Below are 11338 nucleotides of genomic sequence, written 5' to 3' on the forward strand. Positions count from 1 at the left end.
CCCATAAATATCTGAGAACACGAATGTTTTTGCTCTGGTAAGGTGGTTGTTTACAGAATACGACAGTCTCTCTCCCTGTAAATTATATACCAGATGCCCTGGAACCGGTGTTATTTCTAAATATAGGTACTTGCCTCCCGTGTGGCTGCAGGGAGATCGAAGCAGTGGGCATCAGATTAGCTGGTGAAAGTTACAGACTTTTTGTAAAACATTTTCACATTGAATAATTTATCCTAAGGAGTTCAACTGAACTTTTATTTTTTAAGTCTTAGATACCCAATGTAAAGTCTAACAAGATTGTAGAGTTTAAAAAATTGTAAATGAAGATGTTTATCTTTTGTTTGGTCTTGAGAAAGTTTATAAATCTTTCTACTATAAAGCATATCTGTACTGAAAGGTAAGATATTTAATATTGAATATATCTGAATAGAAATTTGCAGTTGCTGATTTTCAGATTTTGAAAGGGAGAAGCAGGGAGGGGTGAAGGTTTAGTTCAAAACAGAAACTGGAGCTTGATGGATCCTCTGATTCTCACATGCTACCAGATTAATTATAGAAATTCATTTAAGGAATTATAAGGAAGCAGACCAGGTGGGGTTGCTTGGGAGTTAAGTAAGCAGAATTCAAAACAAAAACTTTTTTTCATTGACTTGCCAGCATGTACTATAAATTACTCCTGTAATGGATTGCTATGACTTTATTTCTCAGAGCTTACTTAGGAAAGAAAAAGATAGCAACAGTGTTGATCATTGGCTTAAATACATTTATGAATCATTCAATTGCTTTATATGGTTTATTTAATTAAGCTGATAGCACTGAAAATCATTTTGGTCAATAGATGCTGTTACTTATGGCTTGAGTTCCCCTAATTTTGGAGAAGAATTGTTCCTTTAAATTCATATTAAAAACCTCCTGTATTTATCAGTTCATATTTAACAAAGAATGCAAGGTATTATTTGTGCATTTACATGGCAGGCATGCACTTAGCCTGCTCCTTTCCAGCCTGCTCTCAGTCCTGTCTCACAGGTAGTATTTTTCCTATTTTATGAGCAAATTGACCCTCAGGTCGGTGAGGTCCTCGCTGAAGGCCACCACCCTAATCTGGGATTCAAGGCCAGGCCTGCCCAGTCCCTCCGTCTTTTTCCTCCATGACCCTTCTGGGCTCCAACCTGCATCTCGTCTCTCTCTTCCTCCTGGTCTCCAATCCTCTCACCGCCTCCTCCTCTAGCCCACCCCATGCTTCGAGGCCACAAGCAGCAGGGCTCCTGGGCAGGTGAGCAGAGCTGAGTTTATCCAGGAAAATATTAGTAACAGGGCAGTGGCTCTCAGAGATTGACCTCTGCCTTTCAGGCCAAGGGAGCCCTCACCCACACCATATATTCCCAGTGGGTTTCTCACTGGCCACCACCCACACTCTCTTGCAGACCATGTGACATTTAATTCCCCTTTCATGCCAGTGGAGGTCCTGTGAATAGAGATAATAGCAAATGCACATACAAAACTCTGGCTTCAGGTTTTTTTTTTCTTCCACGGTAAAGGACTTGAGGCTTGGTGATAAAGAAAATGGCAATGGGGACAGAAAGCTCTGTGAGAATAGGGGGCTGTGATGGGTGGTGAATTCAGTAAACACTTACATTTCTTTATTTTGGCCCTGATGTGGCCTATTTTCTGAATGATGCTTTTCCATTTTGTCTGTCTTTTGTGAACAACATCAAGCAATGCTGAATGGTCCAGAAGACTAATGACATCATTTTGATGGATAAATTGTATGTAAAATAGGAATATCTAGTACCCCTCAGTTGTAAGTATTATTAATTTTGCTGCCCCTTACAGTCTTAATAGTTTACTAGAAAGAAATGAGTCCAAAAATGAATCCAAAAGGCCATTTCTGTAGACTGTTCTGAGTGCCAGCATCTGGTTAACTGCCACATTAGCCAGTGATGGTGGAAGAATGGGCGGTGATAACAGATCAGCCTCATACAATTCAGCATACAGCATTCAGCGATAAATTAAGGATAATGAAATTTATTAACCCATTATATAGCACGGAGCATTATAAATCATTATAAATATTATAAATGAATATTTAAGTTCAAACATTTATTTAAGCATCGATTGTTTAAAACCTTGTTAATTTACTACTGCTGTGCTCAATAAATGTACACAGTGGTTTTACACATGCAGTCTGTTTGGAAAGTTAATAATTTGCTTATTTAAACATTCACCATGAAAACTGATACATGTTCTGAAGTCCTCCAGAGTTGTGCTTTGCAGTCAAGTTGTTTAATGATAAAACAAACAATTGCGTGTAATTTTGAAAGCATCGATATCTTCATAGATGGAACTTGAAACATAAGTAAGTCTTCCCCCCAAAGACTTACTTATGATGGTGACTTTAGCATTTTATTTTGTGAATACATAAAGGCCCCAATACTTATGAATTATTATTTTCCTGCCAGATTTGCCCTGTTAACAATCTTGAGAAACCTGTATGCAGGTCAGGAAGCAACAGTTAGAACTGGACATGGAACAACAGACTGGTTCCAAATAGGAAAAGGAGAACGTCAAGGCTGTATATTGTCACCCTGCTTATTTAACTTATATGCAGAGTACATCATGAGGAACGCTGGGCTGGAAGAAGCACAAGCTGGAATCAAGATTGCCGGGAGAAATATCAATAACCTCAGATATGCAGATGACACCACCGTTATGGCAGAAAGTGAAGAGGAACTCAAAAGCCTCTTGATGAAAGTGAAAGAGGAGAGTGAAAAGGTTGGCTTGAAGCTCAACATTCAGAAAACAAAGATCATGGCATCTTGTCCCAGCACTTCATGGGAAATAGATGGGGAAACAGTGGAAACAGTGTCAGACTTTATTTTTTGGGCTCCAAAATCACTGCAGATGCTGATTGCAGCCATGAAATTAAAAGACGCTTGCTCCTTGGAAGGAAAGTTATGACCAACCTAGATAGTATATTAAAAAGCAGAGACATTACTTTGCCAACAAAGGTCCGTCTAGTCAAGGCTATGGTTTTTCCAGTGGTCATGTATGGATGTGAGAGTTGGACTGTGAAGAAAGCTGATCGCCAAAGAATTGATGCTTTTATTGGGATACACTAATTCAGTTCTGCTTTTAATATGATATGGGAGTGTTGCATCCTGGAAAGAAACAATACCGCAAAACTAATAAAAGATAACTCTTTGTTCAGTTGATAATTCAAAGAATTGGATGTTGGGCTTATTAATTTTTTGGATAAGCAGGAAATAATGCTGGATGGAAAAGCAAAACAATGGCAATGGAGTTGTAACAGTTCAGTTCTGGAATTAGACGATGTGACTCTTTTTAAATGTTTTCATTTCTTCTAGAGCTCTCACTTCTCAACTTTAAAACAGAAATAATGATGATACGTACCTCAAAGAGTTGGTGCCGGGTATGTGCGTGCTCCTCTGTGTCCGACTCTTTGAGACCTAATGGACTGCAGCCTGCCAGGCTCCTCCATCCATGGGATTCTCCAGGGACAAGTACTGGAGTGGGTTGCCATTTCCATGGAGTTGAAAAAGTTGACAACAACTGCCACCACAGGGTCTGCTCTAACTCATAGATTTTTGTTTTCTTTCTTTTCTGGAAGGTTCCTGGGCAGATCGGTCACCAGTACATGAAGCAGCCAGTCAAGGTCGTCTTCTAGCTTTGAGAACATTATTATCACAGGTAAAATATAACATAATTTTCTAATATATTATAATACATAAGTTTATGATATAACATATAGTTTAAAATATGTCTCTGTTCCCTAAGCATACAGCATTCATTATCAGTAGTAATCAACTCCAAAACAACAGAATTGCTTAATACCTTTTACTAGCTTTTTATTTTAGCTCATATTCTTAGTCAAATCCATAGTTTCTCATTTATCTTTTGAAACATCTTTTAAAATATTTTGGTATAGTTTTATGTCATGTCTTACTATTTCAAATTTCTCACACAGTATATTTGTTCATTGATAGACATATTTAAGCACGAAGTAATTGGGTATACGTATTATTCATCACACATTTTAAATATGCTTATATCGGTACAATGATATGCAGCTAATTGCAGGCTTAGTTCGGTCATAAAATATCCAAAAAAAGATAATCAGGCCAGATGCTGTAACAATGCTTTTTACGTTATGGTAATCTGTAGTATAGAGAAGGAAATGGCAACCCACTCCAGTGTTCTTGCCTGGAGAATCCCAGGGATGGGGGACCCTGGTGGGCTGCCGTCTATGGGGTCACACAGAGTCGGACACGACTGAAGCAACTTAGCAGCAGCAGCAGCAATCTGTAGTATGTTATGGGGATTTGCCTATGAAAGCCACAGAACAGTCATTTTTACACCTCTGTGATCATCAGACTCACTTGAGGAAAAAAGAAAAGCACAGATTCCTTTTGAAGTATAAAGGACTCTGGCTTGGCCAGTAGGATATGAAAGCACACCCAGATCCGAAAGTCCTTGCCCTGGTGCTTCTTAGTATCAGGGAGACAGGAGTTTTCTCAGATGACTACGAGGGGAAGAAGGGTTGTGTCACTCACTTTAAGTAACACTGCCCTGGGCTCCGGTCACCTGGACTCCTGACTGGCACTTGAGGTGAACCACAGCCTGTCAGAGCTTCCTTTCACTCACCTGTGAACTGAGGTTGCAGAACAAGACGCTCCTTGGGGCCTTCCAGTTCTGGGATAATCCGGTGACTATGTGGTTTGCTCACCACTTGATGAAAATTACAATAAAAACTGCAAAACGATCACTAACTGCTGAAGGGCAACCCCTCTGAAAGGGTCACGCAGTTCCTGGAGAGGAGAAGAGTCTTAGGAGATTTGTAAGCACACGTCCACAGACGGGCCAGCCGAGAGGGTCAGAGGCTGTGTCTGGAGCCCTTGTGAGACGGAACCTGGACCCTTGCAGAGGCTTCTGTCATCGGTCACCCTCATGGGCAGTGGCTGGGAATCAGCTCTCCAGGTCTGGCTGCAGACCAGCCAATCTGAAACCTCTGACAGGGTGATTCAAGGGATCTTAAAAAATTGCCACTCGCTAGTAGCAAAGATTTGGGGTGATATTTATTTTCTTGCCTTCATTTCAAGATTCTTCGTGTCCTTCCTGGTGTTATTATAGATCTTGGTAACCTAAAAGATGCTATGGGGGTTTGGCCATGAAAATCTTCCTGTGATGATGGTAGTATGATTGTCGATAGAGTGAATTATCAAATATAGTAGGAAGGCAAGGAACATTTTTTTCCCTAGCAACAGTTAAATATTTTAGACTAATATCATTAGTTTATTTGGAATAAAAATATTTAGGTTTTACTTAATTTTGATGGAATAATAAGACATTTTCGTATGCTGGGCATTTAATCATTATTGCTTTGCATGTATCATCTCATTTAATCGTACCAATATATTTAGAGGTTAGAGTAGCAATCCTAATTTTAAAAAATACTGCATTATGGAGCTTCAGACTCACATCTAACTGACTCTGTATTGAGACTTGTTAACCACCAGCATATAATCTAGTTGATGGGGTTCAGAGCGGGCTGCCCCAAATATGTCAAGGTGGCTCAGAATCTGTTGGACAAACCCCTTAAGGCTGTGTGGGATGCAAAATGATGGTTACAACAGTTTGGTTCAGGGGATCTGACAGCTGTGTGACTCTGGGCGTTTGAACTGGTCATGCTTGCTAAACTGAAACCCGATTTTCCTGAGATGTTCTGGTCTTTGCTATCACCTTCTAATAACAGTTTACACAGGGGATTTTTCTCTGACTTTCTGCTCACGTTTCAAAATTATTGATGTCATATTTAGGGTTATAATGTCAACGCAGTGACCATAGACCATGTCACGCCATTACACGAAGCCTGCCTTGGAGATCACGTGGCCTGTGCCAGGACGCTTCTGCAAGCCGGAGCCAATGTAAGTGCCCCGAAAAGCGTTCCCTATCCCTCATAGGCTGACTGAGAGAAGCAGGCAAAGTCCTCATTTTGCTTCTCTTGCCTTCTTAGTAGTTTTCAAAAAAAGAGCAAAAAGAAAGCTCTCAAATTGCCTGCTAGCACTCCAAGCATGATTTTCAATCTTTGTAAAAGAATGCTTAGCACACTGCAGGGTATGGAGTATCCCTTAGGCTGTTTCCTGCTTTTGCAATTCTGAATAACAATAGATGAACATCTTTAAGCTATAATGTTTGCTCATCTTCTGAATTTACTTTTTTAGATAAATTCTCAGAAATAGGATTTCCAATTTCATCTGCCAACCAGCAAAGTGGCTTCATCACTATTACATTTGTACCTTTTTTTCCCTAACTACAAAGTACCTAATCATTTAACTCATTTCTGTGTATTGATTCTAGAATTGTTTTTTTTCTCAGAATTCCACTAGTTGCATGCCCACTCCTGTGGATTATCCACCACATCACGTTTCTATTTATCCCTTAGCATTTTCAAGCTCTGCTTACGGATGTATGTGTGAGCTTAAATAGCCCTTGTCACGTTTGCTGCACACACCGTCTCAGTTAATAGTTGTTTCCAAGCACATACCTGTTTTAAATGCCTGACAGGAAGGGCGAGTGGTTCTGTGACTCTTGTTCTCAGAGCTCTGGTTCGGTTTAGGTAAACGCGATCACCATAGACGGCGTGACCCCCTTATTCAACGCGTGCTCACAAGGCAGCACCAGCTGCACAGAACTGCTCCTGGAATATGGCGCCAAACCCCAGCTGGAGTCCTGCCTGCCTTCCCCTACGCACGAGGCAGCCAGCAAAGGTGACTGCCCCGGGTGAAGTGTTAAGGGGAGAAAGTTCCTCCAGCCACAGGCATAGTGAATACGGCTGCAGGGGTGGGAGGCAGGGGGAGCTGTGTGTTGGAGGTGGGGGATCAGGTGTTCAGGAGACAAAAACTCACCTGTACTTTGTGTTGGCAGGTCACCACGAATGTCTGGAAATCCTGATATCCTGGGGTGTAGATGTTGACCAAGACATTCCTCATCTGGGAACCCCTCTGTATGTGGCTTGCATGTCCCAGCAGTTCCATTGCGTCCGGAAGCTTCTTTACGCTGGTAATTTTCTATACCCCATCTTCCATTCTGTCTGTCCACACAAGTGGTTCTTCAGCTTCGTATCGACTTCTCTAAATAAGCTTCTTTAAAAATTACACCTTAGGGATAAAAATGTTCTTATTCTAAGCATCCTCACCTATAACTCTAAAATCCATAAAAAGAAGCACATTTGTGGTAACTCCACTTAACCTCAAAACTCCAAAAGTCCTACCTATAAAAGGTCACAAAATTAAAATCCTCAAGGTTGGATATAAGGGTGCCACATATCTCTATCTCTGTGAGCAAACCTATCAAAAGAAATGTTAGGGGTTATAACTGCTTAGGTAACCTTGTCTTTCAAGACTTTGCCCCACTTTGTAATTTACCCAAAAAGACTTAATACCCTTTCCCTTTCTTGAAACAAGCCAATTCCTTAAAGTTCAGCTTCAGCCCTAAGAAACTATTCATAATCTTCTGAGACCGTGTGGTATCTTCCACTCTAGGACTGCAAGCCCTTTTAAGATATGAATTATATGTTTTTTTCCATCAATTCTTCCCTCTAGCCCAATGCCTCTCATGTGGCAGGTGCTCAAACTATACATAAAATGAGTAAATGGATTTCTATAGTTTTTACTGTTTATGACACTCATTCAGACTCTGATATATGAAAGTGAAAGTGTTAGTCACTCAGTCGTGTCCTACTTTTTGCGACCCCATGGACTGTAGCCCTCCAGGCTCCTCTGTCCATGGGATTTCCCAGGCAAGAATACTGGAATGGGTTGCCATTCCCTTCTCCAGGGGATCTCCCTGACCCAGGGATGGAACTTGGGTCTGGCACATTGCAGATAGATTCTTTACCATCTGAGCCTCCAGGGAAGTCACGTATATTTTTAGTAATCCTATTCTGTGTTACTCACTTCATCTTGGCTAAATTATAGACTTCTTCAAGCAGTGTCTGCATCCACTATTTCTTTCTCTTTATACCTAGTAAGAGTCTTAAACGTGCGTTCTGCTAATAATGGCTGGCAGATTGTTATTTTCTGGCTATGTTCACCCATAAATTTGTATAACCAGAAGAGTTTATTCTTTGCAACCTTCTTTATTTTGCTTGCAATATTGTTCTCTTCCCAATATTTTATATTGGGTAAAAAAACCTGAAGCAGTATTGTTAGTAATTGTGGATTGGTGGTTATTTTCAGGCTCTAGTCTCCCATAAAATTGGTATAACCAATGAAATATATGCTTTCTCTGTGGAGATTTTGTTATGGAATATATATTTTTTTCACTAAATCTTTTACATTTGATTTTAAAATATTGAAAACAAATACATTTACTGAAACTTGAGAGTATCAGGAGGGCCATAGAGGGACTCATGAAATGTGCTGCTGCTTATAAACATCATTGGTTTTATTGATGGTGTCAGAAAGCAGAGCTGAGAAGGACTTAATGGATTTTTATTAACAGGCCTGTCTTGGTGTTGTAACTTTTTATGTATTGGAAAATGGGATCATTATTCTTTATAATATTAAACAACACATATTCATTGCACGTGTGTCAAATGACCACCATGTGCCAGGGGTTTGCCCCAAGATAAAATAACTGTGTAATAGGTAATATAACATGTAAGGATATTTTAATATAAGCATTTAAAGAACTTGCTTTGCATGCAGAAATATAATGTGCTCTTCTACTTAAAAAGCTCAGTGCCTTTATATATTTATTGAATTAAACTACCTGAGTGAGAGGGGGACAAATCTGTATACATTTTATCCAAAGAGCTCACATATCTACAGTCATGTGTTTTCCAAGAAACCAAAGAGCTCTATTGCCCTAAAATAAATGAAAAGAATAACAATAAGCTCTTGAATAATCCTAAGAATGATCCATTGTGAGGAAAATGGATATGTCAACCTAATTGTGCACTATAAATACTAGTTAATATGATTACTTTGGGAATTGTTTAAAATTAAAAAAAAAATAATTTATTATGAGATTTTTCAAGCATAGAGAAAAATATTAGAGGACCTAACAAAAGTGTGAACTCTCCATCCAGGTGTATTGCATTTTAAGATTTAATACATGTATGTATGAAGCATATTTATGAAATCTGCACTGTGCATATATATTGCATACGAAGAAGTAGCTCATTATAGAGAATTGAGGTCCTCTTTGTGGCTGACACACCTGCCTCCCCTTGCTGAGGTAGGTGATTCGTCTCACAAACCATCACTCCTCATTTCCATGTAGGCGCTGATGTACAAAAAGGCAAATATTGGGATACTCCATTACACGCTGCTGCTCAACAGTCCTGTACAGAAATTGTAAACTTACTGCTAGAATTTGGAGCGGATATCAATGCCAAAAACACAGATCTTCTGCGACCTGTTGATGTAGCTACTTCTAATAGTTTGGTGGAAAGATTATTGCTTCAACATGAAGGTAAGAAGAATCTACAAGGACATTAAAAACATTTTGAAGGACTTGAAATAGATGGAATTAGAAGGCTTCTGTTGGCATGTAAAATAACAATGGCATAACATTTGGAATATGTTTTGAAGGAAGATAACTTTTTAACTTGGGTTGCATCCACAAAGAAGGTATCATGAGGATTTTTATTTTCTTTGTTCTCATCTTCCCTAAATTCTGTCTTCCTTCAGTTAAGTTAAATATATTATTTTTTGACCGTAAACAATATGTTGATTCTGTTTAAATATATATTTCTTCATATATATCTTGAACTATGCCCCATTTTATAAGGATATGCATCAGCTACAGTGTGTTATAGAAACATAATCATGAAGTATTTTTGTTCTAAAACAGAAATTCTAAAGCCTGGTCTAGACACTAGAGTAAAATTTGCTTTGGCTTAAATAGTTAACCTAATTTGAGGAAAAAAAATTTTTTTTAATTCCCCTTTTAGTGCATAACACTTCTTGGAGCTTTTGATTTATATGTCCTTCATAAAGCAGGAGATTTATATCTCCTTCAAAAAGCAAAAAGCCTTGTTTTTGAGGCTTTACAAACAACAATAATTTCATAAGCCCCAAAACTAAAATATTTTAAAGAACATGCATAGATTATATCTCAGTTGTAATAAAGTCTTACAAATAAAAGCAATACATATGCTTATATAAATTTCCCGAGATTAATGGGTTTCCCAGGTGGTGTAGTGGTAAAGTATATGCTTACATTGCTGGGTTCGGTCCCTGGGTTATGAAGATCACCTGAAGGAGGAAATGGCAACCCACTCCAGTGTTCTTGCCTGGAAATTCCATGGACAGAGGAACTTGGCGAGCTACAGTCCATGAGGTTGCAAAGAGTCAGACAAAACAGCATGCACAAACACACAATGGTCATACTGCCCTAATTTATTGCAAAGCACTGTTTTGTTTTGTTTTGTTGTGGTTTGATTTCATGTGTCTTACAACACAGAAAAATCCATTTTGATTTTAATGAACAAATACTTTCACGTTTCTTACAGCCACCCCAAGCTCTCTATGCCAGCTCTGCAGACTCTGTATCAGAAACTACATCGGTAGACCAAGATTACACCTTATCCCACAGCTCCAGCTGCCAACGTTATTGCAGAATTTCTTACAGTATAGATAAGGGAGTAAAATAATTCTAAATGTCTGAAAATCAGAAATTTCTATTTCATCTGCATAGTGTATATTTCATATTAAAACATGCTAAAGAGATGGTAGAGATATGAGAACACCCGGGAAGAAGTGAAATAGCAATTTTAGTTACAGTATACTAGTGCATAGTATGTTTCATGCATTTTTACTGTTTTTGGACTATAATATGTTTAAAGTATCTCTGTGAACGCTTACTAAAAGTATTCATATATTTTTGAAGGTCTATATTCTTTAATTAATGTTTATGCTTTTAAGTTTTGGCCTCTGTAATTGATTATTTCTGTATTGTTGACATTAATATAAAATATGAGTATGGTTTAGAAAAGAGCAGCTCGTATATTTTTTGAAATAAAGATGACTGTCATTCAGGAAACCCACAATGTTAAATGTTTACTTATCATTTGAATGATCAATTCAGTAAAGAAAGGACAAATTGCCCCTTTCCTGCAAAGGTCCCAGTGGTCACTTCATTGCCTTAGGTAAACCTGTTTCAGAAACTGTCAGGACTAGAATGATCACTACAGCTCTCTCACCCTGAGAAGTCTGGAACATTACACACCTGCTCAGTGTATTTGAAGACCCTTTCCTACTCATGAGTGATCTCTCAGGGTCTCTCTTCTGTGCTTTTATACATATCACCCCAG

The 11338-nt window shown here is 38.7% G+C and overlaps 1 protein-coding gene across 2 annotated transcripts in view; it reads left to right on the forward strand.

The window, feature by feature from the left end:
- ASB5 (ankyrin repeat and SOCS box containing 5) overlaps nt 1-11067 on the forward strand; it is a 37531-nt gene extending 26464 nt beyond the window's left edge. For both annotated transcript variants that reach the window (XM_055416346.2, XM_088832733.1), the window contains exons 2-7: nt 3629-3708; nt 5835-5942; nt 6635-6785; nt 6943-7077; nt 9304-9495; nt 10538-11067. In XM_055416346.2, the coding sequence (XP_055272321.2) occupies nt 3629-3708; nt 5835-5942; nt 6635-6785; nt 6943-7077; nt 9304-9495; nt 10538-10665 (794 nt within the window). In that variant the 3' untranslated portion in view covers nt 10666-11067. The remainder of the gene's footprint in view (nt 1-3628; nt 3709-5834; nt 5943-6634; nt 6786-6942; nt 7078-9303; nt 9496-10537) is intronic.
- Nucleotides 11068-11338: the final 271 nt, after the last annotated feature.

This window comes from Moschus berezovskii, chromosome 26 (genome assembly GCF_049115385.1).
Source record: "Moschus berezovskii isolate FMDL1 chromosome 26, NW_MosBer_1.0, whole genome shotgun sequence".
NCBI lineage: Eukaryota > Metazoa > Chordata > Mammalia > Artiodactyla > Moschidae > Moschus > Moschus berezovskii.